General features: G+C 38.2%; 1 protein-coding gene across 1 annotated transcript in view; it reads right to left on the bottom strand.

Annotated features, from left to right (window-relative positions):
* The window catches only part of FTCDNL1 (formiminotransferase cyclodeaminase N-terminal like), a 33,180-nt gene extending 28,440 nt beyond the window's left edge, over nucleotides 1-4,740 (bottom strand). Inside the window, exons 1-2 of the mRNA XM_061203735.1 lie at nucleotides 4,626-4,740; nucleotides 1,852-1,947 (exon numbers count right to left, since the gene is read on the bottom strand). Of these exons, the coding sequence (XP_061059718.1) occupies nucleotides 1,852-1,947; nucleotides 4,626-4,740 (211 nt within the window). The remainder of the gene's footprint in view (nucleotides 1-1,851; nucleotides 1,948-4,625) is intronic.
* Nucleotides 4,741-20,615: the final 15,875 nt, after the last annotated feature.

Consider the following 20,615-nt stretch of genomic DNA (forward strand, 5'->3'; position numbering starts at 1 on the left):
GGAAGCTTACTGTTGATACAATTCTTCAAGGTTGACTTTTCCCAGGGAACTGAGGAGTGATTATATTGTCACAAGCTGTTCTGACTTGTAAAAATGGTTTCCATTAAGGAATAACACACTACCCCAAACTTTCTCTTACTTCTGGCCACAGCTCCACACTCTTCCACTCCAATACCAGAGAGAGGGTAAATGGGAATCAGGTCCACTGCTCCCAGGCAAGGATGGATCCCCTCTTGAACCTCCATATCAATTGACTGGAAGGCCTCCAGGCAGGCAGCCAGAATGGAATTGCCTTAAAAATGTAAAATTGTAAAAAAAAAAAAAAAAAATCATTAAACTTACAATCGCATCTAAAGAAGTAGCTATATTTATTATTGTCCCACCAGTTGTTTTTCTGTAATATGTATAGAAGATTGTTTTTCCATCCAAAATAAAGAAAAATGAAAGACCCAACATTTCCCCTCTCCCCACCTCCCAAGTGTCATAAAGTTTCACATTTCTTCTAACTCTTTACTCCCCAAAGTGGAGGAAGTATACAAAGTTTATCAGTCTTAAGACACTTTGTATTGTATTTTTTTTACAATTGGTTACTTTAAATTTTTTCAATTTTATCAAATTAATCTGATAAAATTCCTTGTTATTTTCAGAATATTTTATGAATTTATAATAAAATACACACACAAACAAAAATTTTTAAAAGCGTAAGTATTTTAGTTTTGCTCTTATAATTAGATTTTTCATTAAATTATTCTATCTAAATACATATTATAGACACCTCAGAGTGTTATGTTATCACTCTGAGTTTTCATTCGCAGTGCAGTATGACCATTTGGCAAGATAGCTAAACAACAAGGAAGATAATCGGTCCTACATCTGCTGGGAACTATCCATCAGCTCTTTGTTTTCCAAACAAATATACCTTTTGAAAAAAGACAATCTGCTAAGTTGAAGTCAAGTTTATTTGAAAATATTTTAGGACTTCCCTGGTGGCACAGTGGTAAAGAATCCACCTGCCAATGCGGAGACACAGGTTCGAGCCCTGGTCCGGGAAGATTCCACATGCCGTGGAGCAACTAAGCCCGTGAGCCACAGCTACTGATCCTGCACTCTAGAGCCCACGAGCCACAACTACTGAAGCCCGCACACCTAGAGTCGGTGCTCCGCAACAAGAGAAGCCACCGCAATGAGAAGCCCGCGCACCGCAACAAAGAGTAGCCCCCGCTTGCCACAACTAGAGAAAGCCCGCACGCAGCAACCAGGACCCAACACAGCCAAAAATTAATTAATCAATTAATTTTTTAAAAAAAAGAAAATATTTTAAACACTTTACCAAGCAATATTAAAATAATACAGGTTTTTGTTTAAACAATTATGAACCTTCAAATTCAAGTTGTCCCACTAAACCTTACAACAGAAGACTTGAAACCCATTTCATTTCACCCAGTGGATCAACTCAAGATGTCAGGCTCCCAACCCAAAACACAACTTCTTAGCATGTTTCATTCCATGTCAACTTATCAGTGAAATCAAGGCTGACTTCAACACTATTACTTCACAGGTTAAAACCTGAAGATATTTTTCTTAACCACAAAGGATATGTGATCATCTTCAAGGAAAGAATGTTATTAAATACTGGACCCCCAAGGTTCATTTTAATGAAGAGGAAATGGGAAATGTTTGAGAGGTACATGTTCAGAAAAATGATATGCAGTTTTGAGGTAGACTCCCTATGTAATGGAGGGGAGTATCCAGATTAACACAGGAAATCAGTGATTAAAGAGCATTCAGGTGTACCTGAAGCTGACCCTTCGCCAAAAGACATATGTAAAAAAAAAGAAACTGAAATCTTACCTAACTCAGCAACAGAAGCTGCTATTGTAATGACTGATCTGTTGTACTCTTGATCAGAAAATATGTTGAGCACTGATACCTCAGGATGTTTCTGCCCTATAAAGAAAACAACACATAAATGCAACAATTTTTTTCTGTGATGAAATCTTAATACTTTATTTCTTCTGATATAATTAAATAGAAATAGTTTAATAGTTTAAGAGAAAAATTCTGGGGGGTGACCTCTGAAGTGACACTGACTAATCATGAAATTTGTAGACAGTAATGTCCACTACAAGCAGATGGCTCAACTCAGATACTAGGCTTTGGTGTCTATGAGAGAACTTTTCTGGCACTTGCTTCTGAACTTGCCAAAGTTCTCTTAACTCAGACTAAGACGGTAGCTCTTCTTTCAATTGCCAGATCATATCACTCTAAATTCTGTTCCTTATCAATCTCATCTTCTAGGCCTTGTCAATTTTTCCTTCCAAACCCAGAAATCAAAATCTAACATCTGGAAAAACTAGGATAGGCCAATTAGTGCCTGGAGCAGAGGTTTCTGGGATACATGCACCTGCCTATTAGAAACTGTTCTGACTCCACCATCTCCTTTTCAAAGGCCACCAACAGCCTTCAGATGTTAACGACTTCCAGCCTTCAGCAGCTTGTGACTCACTTGAATGTGTAACCTGAAGGAGAAAGCTGCCATACCCTTGTATGGCAACCACACATAACCCTGTAGTTATTTTTGAAGTTTACAAGCCTGGTTCAGGCTCCTTAAAAGTTCCTCATATGCCTACAAAAGCAAATTCAAAGTGAAGGACAAAAGTTTTCAGACGGTAATTAAACCTTTCACTATGCCATTATACCTTTGTCGCCCTGTCCCCTGGCAGCTTAACAATTAATCTTTTCAGAGGAGAGGAAAAATAAGTTACACGCAGCAACTACAGAGCTTACAGCAGCCCCGCACTATTAATTTTAATAACATGAAAAGATAAACTTACGTCACTCACTCATAGCCACATGAGCATCTACAGAGAGCTGCCCTGGTGTAGGTCTAAAATTTATAATTCAGCTTTCTTTCCATAAGACCTTTTAGGTCATTTAAATGTTTTCACATTGCTTAACTGGAAAAAATATAGGTGATACAGTTTTATTCCACTCACTTAAAAATAAATGCCTTTGAAGTATTTGTAAAGCAGCAGGTCATTTTCTTAACTAGTGCTACCTTCCCGGCGTTTTTAAAACTATGAAAGGTGGAGTAGGAACACGATCATACAACCTCTTTTTATGTATTTTTTTCAACATACTTAAGCTTTTAGAAGAAAAGAAACGATTTTATTTTATTTTTTCATTCTAAATCTTCTTCTGAAAAGCTTTTATTCTCAGTTTCATATGATTCAATTGAATCAAATGCTGAAAGAATGAAACACTCTTTCCTGAAATTTCTTAAGCATGCACATAGAAAAAAAATTACTGCTGGCAGGAGGAGCTGTCAGTATGAACCTCAGCAGAAGTAACTTGTTTGGTGTTTGTAATGGAGTGTAATAGCTATAATTCCATTTGAGCTGCTGTCACTAATAAGCTGATAAAAACTGTGAGTTGAGACCCAGGCGTCCATCAGTGTGTGGCTTCTGAAGGAGAAGCTCCTTAAAAGAGACAAATGTCTCTGCCCAGTCACTTAATCACAGAATATGTCTCTGCACATTCACCCAATCCCATTAGATGTACTATCTGACAATGAGGGGCCCAAGCTGGCTCTTACTGCAAAGAGAATGCAAAAGCACAGCTGCACACTGACTCCAGAGGAGCTTTCTTATCAGAAATTATCAGGAATTTTCACAGACATTTCCAGCTCCCTCAAAGTTTCAAGACAGTAACTTAAATGTGCTCAGCGTTAGAAACGGGCTGGGGGAAAACGCTTCTCTCTCATGAAAAGCAATAACCAAATAAAAAATGACAATCAGAAATTAAAATTGACTGTCTCAAATGCTTTAGGGCTGTGACCCTAGTGTTCACCTGTTGCCAAAAAGCTGTTGATTTCAAATAACAAAGTTAAGTGATTGTAAGTCTGTAAATACACTATGTTCTGTGTATGTGTGAAAGTAAAAACAAATGTCTAGAACTGTACGTCATCACATGAACATTTTAACAAGGGTTAAAAAAAAAGAGAGAGTAGTATCTCTTATAGTAAATACTGGTCCAGGGAATAAGGAGGCTTGAGTTTCAGTCTTCTGAATTGAATCGCAGAGTAATCATACACACATCACTTAAATGCAACTGCCTAAGAGTCTTTATGCGGAGAAAATGGAGTAGAAATATTAATGCTTCAATGACAGCATGGGCTTTAGTGGCAGGAGTGCTTTTGAAGAGTACTTGATATTTGTTAAGTTTATTTTTTATTTAACCTGCTGAATAAAAAGCATAATATACAATTATGCTCATTCTATTAATGATCATATAAATGGCCCATGAGGGAAACATTAAACCTTTATGTAAATATATCCTCCTCAGGAGCCTGCCAATATCCTGAATAATGTGCATTTCAGACACTCTCTCCAGTGTGAAGAAATATGCTGTGGATTGTATGCAGGCGTTTGGGAAAGAGCATATGTGCATCTGAGTAAGTCGTCTATCTCAGTATCCTGGAGTCCTGCAGAAGCTATAACAGCCCAAGAACAAGGGGGGAAATTCAGGAAGAAAGAAGAGTGTTCTATAGACATTGTTAGCAGAGTACAAAAATTACTGTATTATCAAAACACTACATATTCACTTCAATTGCCTGTTGTTCCTACCATTTTTTTCAAGAAGAGCTGCTTTCGCTACGTTCTCAACAATGTATTTTCTTCTGGCTTCTGAAATGTTTAATAAACAGACAGCCAAACGGAGCCCCAGTCTGGAAGAAGACATGGTAATTTTCTTCTAGAATAGGAGAAAAATAAGCCTTCATTTTGGTTTCTACAGTTCATTCATATTTTCATGTTCATTAAACTTTTTAAAAAAATCATAGCTTTTTGGAAACCAGGCAGTCATAATATGAATACTTCACTATTTCATTCCTCAGTAACACCTAAAGGATAAAATCCTCAGATTGACTCAACCAGGAAACCATGTATATGTGGTCATGCACATATGAACATATGAAGATAGTAACAACACTAGAAAATAACCATCAAGTTACTCAGTCTGAATTCTGTCCTGTGAAACTTCTTCATTAAAGTATGTTACTCCCTTTAAGAATTGTCTTCCACAGTTTAATCCTGTTTTCAAACAGGCATGATACTTTTGTTAAATGAGATTACTGGGGAAATGCAGAAAAGAGAAATGAGACAGATTACTTAATATGCTGATTCTCACAAAAACTATTCTGACAGAGAGAAAGGGTATCTCTACAGGCCATGCCATGGGCAGTATATGAACTAACAAAAGGGACTCATGTGGGGGCTTTAAATGACAACTCTATGACTAAGTTTCTCTTGTATTTTGATCTCCATAGTCCCTATATCAGCTTAAAATCTTGTTTCACAGGACTCTGTACCTTGAACTGACATGGACTACTCTGATATGTTACTCAATAATCAGCCACAAATGTGACTGATTTTGTTGAAAATGGAATGATTCCACACAAGCTTTGGTGGTTGCTTTGATTCTCCTTAGTACTCTAGAATGGCATTTTCAACTAGTTACCTTTCTATACCCCAAATGATACTATGAACTAAAGAAATTTCAATATCTCAAAACAAAAAGAAAATAATTCCCCTTTTTAAGATCAGGCCATCATATTTCGGTCTCTTTTAAATATAGCTAAAAGTGAATGTGGCCCTCATGAACTCGATCAGCAAATATTTGATGAGGGTCATTTTGTGCCACGTAATGTTCTTCATGTGGGGATACTGCAGGGAATGATGTCCAACTCTGAGACACACGTTAAGCTCATAAGTTTAAGCTAACATGCTGTGGTGCCATTAATAGTGTTCTCCATGCATAAATCCACTGGCTTCTGTTCACTAGGATTGTTCGTTGGCCTGATCACTTTAACCTAAGAGGGGATACAGGGCTTCATGGTTAGTTCAGGTTTTCATATTGTGACCATCATCTCATGATTGAAAATTCATAAAAAATACGGTCATTAGGATTTTGTAGACATTAATAACACTGTTGTAATAAAGCAGCTCAGACATCTCTCGTTTTTATGTAAACAAAAAATTGCTTTACACAAGGGGTGTGGGCGTCTTCTGGCTTTCATTTGTTTTCAGTGTGTTTATGTAGCTTAATTGTCTCATCAGGCACTTTCCCAACATAATTATGCTTTTTAACAAATGGTGTTTATGGCAACCCCTAACAGTGCAAAAGAAAGGATTAGTTTCATCCTCTCATTCCACATTTTTATTCCCTGTGGACAGCTAAATCACACAAAGATGGTGTTAGAAAAATCCACCTTCACCGCAAAAGCTGAAACTAGGGGCAATATCAAGCTTTTGGCAAGCAGTCAGGCTTGTTAGTAAAAAGGGGAAGTCTTTCTCTCCCTCGGCCTCTAAGAATGTGACCCCGAGCAAGACCCCAAACACTTTGTGGTTTGAGGGAGTGTGATTCTAGTCCTCCCACCACTTCCATCACCTTTGGGATTACTTCCGGCGAGAGACCTAAAACCTGCCTCCCCCGGAGGAACCGGCTGGGCCCCTGAGGAGCTGAGCAGTTCGCGACGGCTCTGCCACATCACCTGTGTCCTGCGCACGCACCACCGTCGGCACTTTTAGGGCAGCAGAGGCTCGCCGAGGAGGCCGTAGTGCGAGGTCTGGGGCAGACACCGTCGCTGGGACCCCCTGCGCGGTCCCGCCCAGGTTCTGGTGTGCAGTGGCCCAGAGCCACTTGGGCCGAAGGGTAACCCGAGGGACTCGCTGAGGGCCCCGGGAGACTCCAGCAGGGGTATCAGCGTCCGCGGGCGGCGGGCCCCGGAGCGAAGGTCGGCCGGCGGCGGCGCTGCCCCGGGCCCGCCTCGAACCTGCGACCACGCCGGCTGCTCCGCGGTTTGGGGCACCCACCTGCTGGCGCGGAGGGCGGCGGGGTAGAACGGCGCCGAGCCGGAGTCGCCTCGCGTGACCGGCGCGCAGCTTCCGTCGCTGGCCCCGCCTCCCGGGCGCCCGGGCGCGCTCCAGCCCCGACGCCCGCCGGCTCGGCTCGGCTCGGCTCTGCAGCTCCCTCCCTGACCCCACTCGACCCCACCGGCCCCGAGCGCGTGCAGGCGTCCCGGAGAGCTTAACGTTCTCTCTAGAATTGCTTTCCCGCCCCACCTGCTTTAACCTGTAACTCTCCACAATTCTCTAGTAAATGAGTGACTTTTTAAAAGGGCATTAGAATCTAATGATGAGGTCATTACCCACTGATCCTACACCAGCAGGGGGCTCTTTTCCCCGGTTTACACACAAACGCATCTTTGATAAATTCCCTTCTCAGAAATACTGCCCGCGAGCGATTGCGAATATGATCTGGACCCACCCCAAGACAAAAGCATATACCCATTTAGTCTAAGTTACAGCGAGTAGGAACCAGGCATTAAGCATTTCCCTTCTTTTTAGGCCAGTGAACCTTGAGAATACATTTCTCTTCCAAAAAATCAGGACCTGCTATTTTTTTTTAATGTAACAAGGATTAAATGTCACCATTTTGATCCAATTTAGTTCCTGAAGTGAAATAATCACTAAATAACTACTTTGGCGGAATAAATTAATTTTTAAATCTATTTTTTATTTTCTAATTATACTTTTTAAACACAGATTTGAGGAAATTAACATTTATGTGGACATTTGGTTTCTAGCCTAATGTGGCATAAAAATAAGTAACATAATGAGTGTTAAAAAAAATCAGGTTCATGATGCTTCTCACATCATCATCATTGTACTTAGATGTCACAACAGTATTATGTGCGATTGTGTCAGATCCAGCCTTCTCCATCTCAGAGTGTTGGCAGGTAGGAGGGTTGTTGGCAAGAGGAGGGGTGTTAACCTCAGGATCCTGGATCCATTCCAAGTCTGGTAATTACATTCTGCCAGCCAGAATTCATCCCATAATTTTAATTGGATAAATCCTTTCTGGCCTAAGCTACTGCTATGCCTGTCAAACTGTTGCCACATTTCACCCCAGAGGTGTCTGTGTTTTAGTTGTAAGAATCAGTCCCTTTGAGGTTGGTTTATCAGTTTAAATCCTCAAAATGCTTTGGGACCCTAAGGAATTAAATATATATTTAGGGTTTTTTTTCTATTGACTCTGCATAGAAATGCATAAAATAGATTTATACTCATGTTAATGCCTAAAAACCAATACCCATCTAATGCCAGCAGATAATTTTGAGAGCTCTTTAACCAGATCAACATCCCCAACTTTCTCTTCTTTCAAGAAATTTTATTGCCTATAGCTTTAACTTCCAATTTCCAAAAAGTTCTGCAGTATCCAAAGTTTCTTTCCATGGAAGACAATGGAACTGAAGCCCCTGTATTTCACCTTTCCAACAATCGTATGATGAGATGACTTGCTAAAATGAAAGACATAGTAACATTACACCTAGTCTTATCATATCCCTCCAGAGAAAACAGTGTGACACCTAGGGGCTTCATGGTTCTAGCTGTAGCACCTGCCAGGACTAAATCTTCCTCCCTGCATCCCCTAATCCTCTTTGTGAGAACCACTCTCTCTTCCAGGGCTGCTGGGGCATCAAGTAAGATAATGCTTCTGAAAGCATCAACACAGAGGAGTTACTCAGTAAACTTTAGTCCCTTTCTCCACTCTACTCATGTCAAACACAAATGGAGAGGAAGCAGGGCCCCAGGGTTCTTTTGTAAGGGGGGCAGCATCTGCCCCTGCCTGAAGACTGTAAGCATATCTTTTTTTAAAAGACAAGGAGACAGATACCAGCAAGGCTGATGAGAAGTTTAGCAATGAGATTGGAAGTATTATTTTGACCTCTTCAAGAATGGAAAAGTACCCTTGGTGTTAGTTTAGCTCTATCACATGTAATCCTGCCCATTTCATGCTTTAAAAGAGTTTATGTCACATTTACAATGTATGTATATCAAGCCTCTCATTTTTATTTAACTTAGCATGCTTTGGAGGGATTTTTTCATACTTTTTGGGTGAATGTGTTATTCTGACTCCTCATTTCTCCTGCTAATAAATCCACATTCAGGGCATTAGTTCTTTTGCTCATCATGGATCCTGTCCAGAAAAAATTAGTACTAGAAGAGAGAACAGCTAAAAGTCCCAGTATCAGTTCCATCAATGACAACTGCTTCCTACACTCCCATAGCTTCCCTATGAGACAAAGAGGACACTTTTCTGTACTCTTCATTTTCAGTTTTGCAAGCAGGGAGAACGTAGCTCTTGTAAAAGCCTTCCCTGGCCCATCAGAGTCGAGGCGGGTAAAAGGGAGAGACTGTGCTCTAGTGTGGCTCCATAGATCTACTTGAACGCAGAGCCCAGTACTGCTTGAGGGAGCCAGGACCAGGGTGAGCGAGGGAGGCATTCAGCTTGGGCACAAAATATAAGTGGGTGCCAAAAAATTCGGTAATGCAATATTTTAAGAAGTCAAAATTAATACAAAATAAGAAATCAGTGCTAAACAAAATATCAAAATTTTAAGTAAAGCAGGAGCCTACCCTGCACTTGCAGACTCACCCACACTCACCTCACCCTGATCCCTGCCCTGTGGTTGTGTTCCCCTTCATGCCAGCCTGTTTCTGATTTGTAGGGTTGAGCGGAAACTGCGCCACTCTGCCTCGCCTGCATCCTCTCTTCTGGCCCCCCAAATGGGCAACAGAACCAAAAATATCAAGGGTAGAAATTTCCAGGCCAGCAGATACATATAATTTACAGTTTGTTCAACAGTTTCATATATAGGAGACTCGGCCAACTTATCACAAAAGAAGGCAAGCCCTTATTAGAACAAGCAAAAGAATCAACTTTACTAACTTAATCCATTTCACTACCTACTTACCTGATGCATTTCAGAATATGGTAATTAGAAAGCTTCCTACTGTGCTGTGGAATTTTGAAATACTGTTTTAAAGAACATTTTAACTAATACAATGAATCTTTTTTCTCTTTTCATATTCTAGCATTTATCTGTGTTCAGGGAAATATGAGTAGAGAATTTCCCTTAGAAAGACAGAAGTGTAGGGAATTCCATGGTGGTCCAGTGGTTAGGACACAAAGCTTCCACTGCAGGGAGCACGGGTTCTATTCCTGGGGGGGGCGGGTAGGGGAGCGGGGGGAGGGGAGCGGGGGGAGGGGGGAGGAGGGGGCAGGGTTAAGACCCCAAGCTGGGCAGCACAGCCAAAAAAAAAAAGAAAAAAAAAGACAGAAGTCTAATTCCTTGTGCAATTTTTCTAAGATTACACTTTCACCATATTTTTACACTGTCAGATTTCATTCTGCCTTCTTCCCTCCTCATGGAACATGAGAAGATTTTGTTTCTTCTTCCATATAAATGTGGTCTGATAAATGAAGAATTAAAAAAGAGTGACTTTAGTTGTCATTCTAGGACAAGTTAAGTGCAGAAGTGGTTTTAATTGCTTGTGAGTAATAAATTATTTGAATCATGTGACATTATGAAATATGTGTTCTATTAGTCATTTTCTAAAATAGCAAATGGGTTTCACTGCTGCCTTATTTAGTTTGGAGTGGAGGAAGCTATGCTATTCATTTTATTTTAAATGAAGAAAAGGAGTTTGATATCCAAAGATGTTACAGCAACTAACAGAAATAATGCCATTGCCCTTATGTCTTTGCCTTAATTATGGGAAATGGATCTCTAGCCACTTTTGTCTCAATCAAGGGGGAAAAAACAGCAAAATTCCCAGAATTAACAAGTTTTCATCTTAATATTTGGGAAATGTCTTTCCCTTTACACAATATGGACTGGATTCTTCCTCTCTAGTTAGCTGATCTCTTTATTTTTCTTTATCATGAAAAACCAGTAGAGTACAATGTAAGCATAGTTATTAGCTTAAATTGGAATCACTGGTTATGCATTCTATTCCTTCACAGCCAGAATATCTCATGTACTGGCCAAAAAAGTAAGTCTATGATCCATTCACCCCTTAATTCATTCCTTTCCTTTTCCACCTTCCCTGTGGTCATTCCATTGTGCATTCCTTTATTATGGAGGCTAGGTGTTGAATGGAATAAAGTGTCTCCCAGAGCCTCTCTCCAAAGCTGTTTTTTGGTTTTTTTATACCTATTAGTTATGTTGCAGATGAAGAGCAATCCCTAAAATAGACTGAGTTTTTGCTGAAAATGTGTCTTAATTTATGGGACTACATTAAGATTATTTCTAAAACTATTATAATTCACAAAATGTATCTTATTATTTTCAGAAAAATACTGAGAATGTTTAGAAACGCTGTCCCCTAAGTAACATGAATTTTTGTTGCATTATGAGGTTTAATCAATGAATATTTACTTAAAAATTCCAACCAGGGCTTCCCTGGTGGCGCAGTGGTTAAGAATCTGCCTACCAATGCAGGGGACACGGGTTTGAGCCCTGGGCTGGGAAGATCCCACATGCCATGGAGCAACTAAGCCTGTGCGCCACAACTACTGAGCCTGTGCTCTAAAGCCTGTGAGCCACAACTACTGAGCCCACGTGCCACAACTACTGAAGCCTGCGCGCCTAGAGCCCATGCTCTGCAACGAGAAGCCCGCGCACTGCAACGAAGAGTAGCCCCCACTCGCCGCAGCTAGAGAAAAGCCCGTGCACAACAACGAAGACCCAACGCAGCCAAAAAAAAAAAAAAAAAATCCAACCAGGGGGTGATGACTGCCAACTTTTATTAAGAAAAATGACACATCTTGTGACAGTCCAGTAGTGTCCAGTCATGCTCTGTGCACTTGTAGGCACTTCTGTGCTACTGTTGTTTAATGTCCTATGTATGTATATCTAAGTGAATGTCAGCTCTTACTGACACCAAGAGGGTAATCTCCCGTATGCACAGGAATCAGAGACCCTGAACAGAAGCATCCTGTGATGTCTGCATGCCCTAATTCCCATGTGTCACCCCTTGCTTTGAAAAGGACCCCTTCTGGAGAGAACCAGCTCTCCTGCTCTTGGGCAGATCTCCAAGGTCTGTCTCTGCAGGACATTCAAACTGAAGGTTCGAATTAAGGTTTTCCTGCTGATCTGTTTGTCTTTTACTGTATATCTCAGTGTTTGAAGGGATTTAACTTTTTTAAATTGTGTCTTTTCATTACATTTAAATAGAAAATGTCTAATTTCATAGGAAGAAGTAGAAAAGTTAAATTTTTTGGTTCTGTTGTTTTTAATGTTTTCTTTATCCTACCTTGTGCCTCTCAGTTATTACTGACAGCTTTTACTTGAAGTTCTATGTTTTTGAAAAAGATTTGAAAATAAAAATTCATAGAACCTCCGGTCAGAAGGGACCTTAGAAATCATCTGGCACCTCCTTGTAATGTTTGTTCAAACAATATTGGATCTGGAACAAATAGGCAGTAGAGGTGGAAGCAGAGTTTATGATGAAGTGGGGTTAGGGGTGGGCACTGGGGGTGTCCCTGCAGTCCTACACTTTGCCCCCATTCCTGCTTCTTCCAAGACCCCTCTCTGAATGCTAAGGTGCCTTTGAAAACCACTGACTATTTCAACTACTTTTGTGGGGCTTGAAACCCTTTTTGTAACATTATACAAAGTTCTCATCTTTTGAAGATTAACCTTCTATCTTGAATCGAGTCCCTAATGCTGTCTCAAAACACAAGCACTGTGGAAAATCCACACTACTTTTTTTTTTTTAATTTATATATTTTATTTATTTATTTTTGGCTGCGTTGGGTCTTCATTGCTGTGCGCGGGCTTTCTCTACTTGAGGCGAGAGGGGGCTACTCCTTGTTGCAGTGCGCGGGCTTCTCATTGCGGTGGCTTCTCTTGTTGCGGAGCACGGGCTCTAGGCATGTGGGCTCAGTAGTTGTGGCACGTGGGCTCAGTAGTTGTGGCTCCCGGGCTCTAGAGCGCAGGCTCAGTAGTTGTGGCGCACAGGCTTAGTTGCTCCGTGGCATGTGGGATCTTCCCGGACCAGGGCTCGAACCTGTGTCCCCTGCATTGGCAGGCGGATTCTTAACCAACCACTGCACCACCAGGGAAGCCCCACACTACTTTTTAAATTATTGGATTGGTTTTAATAGTAATTTCTGTGGAGGAAAATAAATACGAATGGATATTCAAATCTGAAATGATCCATCAAGGGTTTGAATTAATACTTGTGGAAATGTGGTACAGAAACCAGAAGGATAAAGATTTGGGGGAAGGAGAAAAAAAGGATTCAAGAAGATGCAATCAAATAGAGTAGACAATTATAGTCAGACAACAGGCAAGGATGAAAGCGGCTTGGTTACTGTATCACTAACCAGTTCAGAAGACTGTAATACAGCCCTGCCCTTCTCAGTGCCTCTGTCACTTTTGACATCAGTATTTTCATTTCTATATTTGGGGCAAAAGGATGGCAGTGTTCCTCATAGGAGATTTTTGTATTTTATTTAGATATGGGGCCCATTTTTCTTTTTTGCACCCCCATCCAATTTTTTTCTTTTATTTCATGTTATGCCATTTGATCAATGGGCTTAAATTCTGAATGACAACAGAACTGGTCTGTAGCAGCGGTCTCAGCTACCCATATTTTAAAGCTGAATTTATATTTCAAGTGTTAAAGTATTAAATGAAAAATATGTAATGAAAATACATTTTGTAAATCAAAATCAAATATCCACTTGATAGCTACTAATTTACTCAAATAAAATTCAAACAATTGTTAATCTTTGAGTTTTCTTCATTTATCAATGTAAGACATAAAAGACCCCAATGTTTTTTACGGCAATATGGATGGACCTAGAGATTATCATACTAATTGAAGTAAGTCAGACAGAGAAAGACAAATATCATATGATATCATTGTACGTGGAATCTAAAAAAAATGGTACAAATGAACTTATTTACAGAACAGAAACAGACTCACAGACCTAGAAAACAAACTTATGGTTACCAAAGGGGAAAGGTGGGGGAGGGATAAATTAGGAATTTGGGAGGAACATATACACACTACTATATATAAAATAGATAAACAACAAGGACCTACTGTATAGCACAGGGAACTATACTCAATATTTTGTAATAACCTATATGGGAAAAGAATCTGAAAAAGAATATACATATATATTCTTTTGTATATATTTTAAACATGTATAAAAAAACTGAATCACTTTGCTGTACACCTGAAACTAACACAACATTGTAAATCAACTATACTTCAATGAAAAAAATAAATTTAAAAAAAGACCGCAATACATTTTTGAAGTAATTATTCAAATTATAAAACATATGTTAAACTACTCCAATCTAATCAGATTATCTAAAACTTATTGATAAAAGCACAAATAATAGAGAAGGTTGTGTGTGGAAAAGATATTTTAAAAATTTATCCTGGGTCAACCTAAAGTAGTTACTGATGTAGGAATAAACCAATCAGAAGACTGTATATTCTGTAAGATAGCTTGATCTTCTCAAGTATGTCCAGCCTTAAAATAAACACCAAATATATTAATAGGAATATATTATATTTTGTTCATTATAATGAAAGTAAATATCTGTGATAATACAAATTTTGTGTATGAAAAAAGATATTTTCTTCACAGATATTGTGATTTTTATTGATGGTTATAATATAAATCAAAGAATATACAGTATTTAATATTTCTAATGGATTGGCTTTATAATTATAAAACATAGTTTTAAAGCTAAAAGGAAACCTGAAATATATCTCATCAAATACTCTAAGGGTGTGAAACTAAAAAGTTAAAGTGATTGCCACATGTCTAATATCACTCTTCTGTTTTAAAAAATCAATGCCTGGAAGGTGGAATCCAAGGCCCTTCTCAGTGGGGCCCCAACTGCTTTTTCTCCTTTCCTTTTCCTAACCCTCCTCCTCAGTCTAATCTCGTACTGCAACAGTATACTGCTCACCCAACACACTTTAAACTACTATGTGTCTCTGGCTTTACTTGTGCTTTGCTCAAAATTTTATTCTATGACCACCCTCCACCCACCTAATAAACAATCTCCACCTCTATGACGCCTTCCTGAATTCTGTCCTCTTCTCCAAAATTCCTCATACTCTTCTGTGTTCTCAGAACATCTTACCACTGAAACACTGATCATATATTATTGTTATATTATTTCATAAGTGTCTCTTTTCCCTGTTAGACTGAACAGGAATAAAGTAGTTCTTGTCTTTTTAATCTCTAGAGTTTAGTCCAGTCTTGAATCATAGACACTTTATAGAAATTTGTAGAAGAGATGAACTAATGGACTGATGGGTAGATAAGTATACACATAAGTGAATAAATGCATGAACTAATTAATGAATGAACAGACAAACCAACAAAGGAGTGAACAGATAGGTCAAGTTTTTTGATCTTAGCACTATCGATATTTAGCGGAGGATAATTCTTTGTTGCGGAGGCTGTCATGTGCATTGTAGGATATTTAGCAGCATCCCTGGCCTCTCCCCACTAGATGTCAGTAGCAGCAACCTCCCCCCCCCCCCAAATTGTGACCATCAAAAATGCCACCAGCCATTGCCAAATGTCCCCAGGGGTAAAACTGTCTTTGGTTAGGAACAGCAGGAATAGACGGAATGATGGCTGGAGGCAGCAATTCAGGTGGAGGGCAGAGATTAGAACTCTGGTCTCTGTTTCAGTCCGGTACTTTTCATATTAAGACTTAGTGAGATCCAAGTTCAATTCTCAGTCTTCTCACAATATATTCTTAAAACTTGAGATCAATAACAGAGTTAACGGAAGTATAATTTATGAGATAAATTATTAGAAAGCAACATTAGGAGTAAAGGTATGCCTTCCTTATATCAATGAATCTGGTTTACATTGTTTTAAAAATAGCATTTATCTATACTGGATGTTATTAAATGGTACTTATTTGGTCCTGCCTAAAAATTGCACCTAGAAGGCATATGGTTTTTAAAATTTTTCTAAATGCCACTTTATAGCACCATCTTGTGGATTTTAGAGGAATTCACTGATTTCAGTTTAAAATGTCTAGCTATTTCTCCAAAAAGGAGGAAAAGAGAATAGAGAAACTATAAAAAAAATTTAGGACATTCTTTGCTTATTGAAATGTTCTACCAAACTCTGAATTATGGACTTAGTGTAAGTTTGACTTTGGTATTTGGCCAAAATTTCTATTTGGCTTCAACTACAGCCTGCCCTTTGGCTTTTGGAAAGTCAAATAGCTACATACCTACGTCGTCATCATCATATCTGCATCTGTACAGTCAGCAAAGGAGGGCATAATGCCAACAAGGAAGGATATTCTAATGCACTGGTTAATATTTGAATATTCACTTTGAATGCACAGCTATAACTTGGAATTAAAAGTTCCTTGTGTGCTGGAAGTATTGGAAGAGCAAAGTGTTGCAAAATTAAGGAAGATTGTGAAAGCTGATGATCTTATATAGAAAAAAAAGAACTTTTAAGTTTTTAAATTGAGAAATAGGGAAATAGATTGATAATAATATGAATATTTGTTTCTGTACCATGATATCAAACTTTTAAATTTGTTTACCGAGATTTTTTTATTGTAAAAGGGTAATTGCAATTACATTTCACATTTCTTCTTATATTCAAGAAGTTTATTCTATGATGATATCTAGCTTCAGCCTCTGAAAATTGTTGAGATAATACTAAGCCATTTGGCATTTGGCCTAAATATGTATTTATATGCCTCTATTCTAAATCTAAAAGGAGAGTAAAATTGAAAGATGATGATGCAAAACACAATAGACTTGAAGTTTCTTCCTCTTTTTCAAACATCTGAATTTTTCCTTTCTGACTTGAAAGAAAATATTCAAGCATAAACTGTCAGGAGCATCAAATTCTAAGGGCAGTGCTGGGAACCTACATGGGATTACTGATAATGGAAAAAGCACTTCTACTAGCAGATGTAATTAAAATCTAATTTTATAGGCAAAATGTTTAATTGGTTATAATTCTTATTTGTTTTTCCCATCCCAATATACAATCTCCTTCTCTTCTCCATGAGATAAACTTAGCATAGCCATACACTAAAAGATTTTGTTCCTTGATCATCTCCTTTGTTCATCTCTTCAAATGGAAGAATTGCCAGTGGGGTTCAGTCCAGGGCAATTGGATATCCATGCTTCTTTCTTCCTAAGATAAGTTACTATTACTTTGGGAAATGGGAGAAGGCAAGGGTGTTAAAAAGAGAAGAAATCTTCCTGCAGGAAACTTCACATAATTGTTTTGACCCCAAAGTAATTATTTATGGTATAGGACAGTGGACTACCTTGCCTGCCTGTGTGGCTTAAAATAGAGCCCCAGCAGGAGGATCAGGAAGTGAAATCTAACAACCACAACGACAATAATTGCAATGGCATTTAGCTCTCTTTAACCCACATTATCTGTGTAAGAAGGCAGTCAATGCTATGAATAACACATTTCTGGCTCTGAGTAGATACCGAGATTAGTCAATGTTGCGTAGTGGAACAAACTGCAGACCAGAGATCAAGAAGCTGTATTTTTATTCCAGCCTGTCACCAAGTGTGTAACATTGGAAAAATGACTCAGGCTCTCTGCACCTCAGTTTCCATATCTGTAAAATGAGGGAGCTGGACGAGGTATTCTGTAATGTCATTTCCAGCTTAATAGGTTAAGATTCTATGAATTTCCAGCTTAATAGGTTAAGATTCTATGAATTGTCCTATTGGGTAGGAGCATAGCCCCACCTCCGTATTCTCTTTTTGGGAGTGGTACCAAGGGATGATTTGAATAGTGTTGCCCTGCATAGTTTAGGGATCTAACAAGACCATCTCTAACTTCTCCTCCTAGTTATCAAAGGTAGAAGATGTTAAGTTTTTAAACCTAATACAATTTATTTTCCATATATAACACATCTCTGCAGAAAGAGTTCATTTTACTTGTAAATACTTTCTTCGAATTTCAGAGGATAGCGCCTACTTCTAACTATTCAAAATCTAGGTTTCAATTTTCTGAACCTTTCTATAAATCATATATCTTTAAACAATCTTTTCCTGAAGAGGGCCTGCAGAATATATATTCCTTGAGATGCTAAGTTTTCCACAAACAAAATAAGTTTGGATCTCACCACATGGTATATTGTTTTCTTGGATATTAACAATGGCCACTATAATTTTAATGATTATGAAATCCATTTTTATCTTTATTTTTTGACTGTTTTTGTTTTGGTTTAGTTTATTTTGGTTTGGTTAATCTGGCAGAACATTTTGGGGGTGGTGGGGGGAGCTATCGTTTTGGGAAATGGCTTTATCTTTCTAAACCTATTTCAGCCTGATCTGACACAGAAGCCATTCCTGGAGATGTGATGCTTCTGGATAGGTTTTCCAGCTCCTTTGTTTTTATTGTATTTAATTATTTCTTCCTAGAAACAAATAAGAACCTCTGAACTTTCTCTTTAACATGAGGATGACCATTTAGCAGATACATGAACTACCTTATTCCAATATTTAGGTACTCTCAAAGGTTCAGGTAAAAAAAAAAAAAAAAAAAAAAAAAGGTTCAGGTATCTCTTGTTTTCGTACTGAAACTATCACTGTAGGTAATTCAAAAGTAAACTAAGAACATTTGAGACAAATTTGGTGGGTTCCTTTGTGATACCTTGTTCAAACATCCTTTGGTAATGAAAGTCCATGTTCAATATTCACCGGAATAAAAAGTACTTGAGTGTGAGAATTTTCTAAAACTATACACACACACACACAGAGAAAAGAGTTATATATTTACAAGAAACGAGAAGATCAGTTAAGGACTTGGAACCTGCTGCAATAAGATAAGAAAGGGATAACATTTCTACTTAATGCTAATCTCTTACTTTACACTAAAGCCTCACCTACTGAAATACATATTAACTTCATAAAACCAGAATTCTGACCTGTCTTATGTTGAACGTTAGGCAACAGTTGTAGCAAAGGTGATGACTCAGTTAATCTCAAACTTAGGCATGGTTCTAAATTTAACCTATAGATACATGATAATAAGTAGTGTTGAGGCAACCAACATTATTTATTGGCATTGTACATGATGTTATATTATCAAATATTCTAATTAAAATAATCAAAGTATTTTTGGTAAATGAATTTCATACCATTTCTATATCTTTATTAATGCCATAATACGGACCCATATATTTTAGTATTTTATGGCATTTACTGATGACAATGTTGTTTCTATTTAATATTTAAAGAAAAGATTTTCATGTTTTTCTCTTACAGTTATCTTATACACATTCATGTTATTTTTATCTTATTTAAAAATTAAGCACATTTAAATTACTAATCTACTTATAATTTTAAATGAGAAATGCTTTTCAAAAAAGCAACAGGAATTAGAGTGCCCAAAATATTGAAAACATAATCCCTTTAAAAATATCCACCATCCCTCTCCTCTTTCTCTAATTCAAACTAGTTAGTTTCCTTTGAAGATGTCTTTTGCCAACGTTTCTGCAAACTATTTTTGTTTGAAAATTTCAGGGTGGAATAGTTTTTCAGATGAAGAAAACTGTATTTGCAATTACAGCTTATAAAGTAAAGAAAACCATAAACTCCCTTTGGCATCAATTTGACTCAAGGTCAAAATTAGATTTCCTCTTCCTATAATGTTTGAATTATAAACCTATCTTCTTGTAAGTAGATTTGAGGGATCAGCTGGAAAATGAATACTAGAGTTAAGGTACTGTTTGAAGGGAACAGCTCACTTAATTTTGACCTTGTTCTGTTACAGTAATGAGTTTTCAGTTTTAGTACTGATACCATTGTATATTTTCTTAATTCAATAACAAGACTGGCTTTTAAAATTTCAGATTAATACTATTAAAGATTGGAGTCATTTCTTTTCATGTCACACTGGATGGTGATAGCGTTGGTAACAGTTGCAAAGAAAGGTGTTGGGGCCTACTGTGTAACAGAATTATTTATTAGGTGTTATGAGAAAATGAAAAGGTACTTGTGGAGAGATAATTCCTGCCCCAAGGACTCTGTAACATATAGCTGGGTTTTTTTTAAACTTTTATGCCAAACAGTTTCAAATCAATCTTAGTGAAAATATCCTTTGAGTAGGAAAAAAATCACCTCATTTCCTCTCATCATCTCTTACCTGAATGCATCACATCACTTATGATGGTGCCTAAAGATAAATTGAGAATTCAAACTCATTTTACCTTAATTACTTAATATATATTAGACTGTTTATTTATGAAGTCACAAATCACTGACCTGAAAAGACCTGAAAAACCCCCCTGAAGAGGCAGGGATATACATGTGTCGCTTGTTAAGGAATTAGATTTTAAGATAAATGGAAAATCACTAAAGGGTTTGCTATAGTCTGAATGTTTGTGTCCCCTCAAAATTCATATGTTGGGGGCTTCCCTGGTGGCGCAGTGGTTGAGAATCTGCCTGCTAATGCAGGGGACACGGGTTCGCGTCCTGGTCTGGGAAGATCCCACATGCCGCGGAGCAACTAAGCCCGTGAGCCACAACTACTGAGCCTGCGCGTCTGGAGCCTGTGCTCTGCAAAAAGAGAGGCCACAATAGTGAGAGGCCTGCGCACCGCGATGAAGAGTGGCCCCCGCTTGCTGCAACTACAGAAAGCCCTAGCACAGAAACGAAGACCCAACATAGCAATCAATCAATCAATAAATAAATCTTTAAAAAAAAAAAAAAAAA

This window comes from Eubalaena glacialis, chromosome 1, assembly GCF_028564815.1.
Source record: "Eubalaena glacialis isolate mEubGla1 chromosome 1, mEubGla1.1.hap2.+ XY, whole genome shotgun sequence".
Lineage (NCBI taxonomy): Eukaryota > Metazoa > Chordata > Mammalia > Artiodactyla > Balaenidae > Eubalaena > Eubalaena glacialis.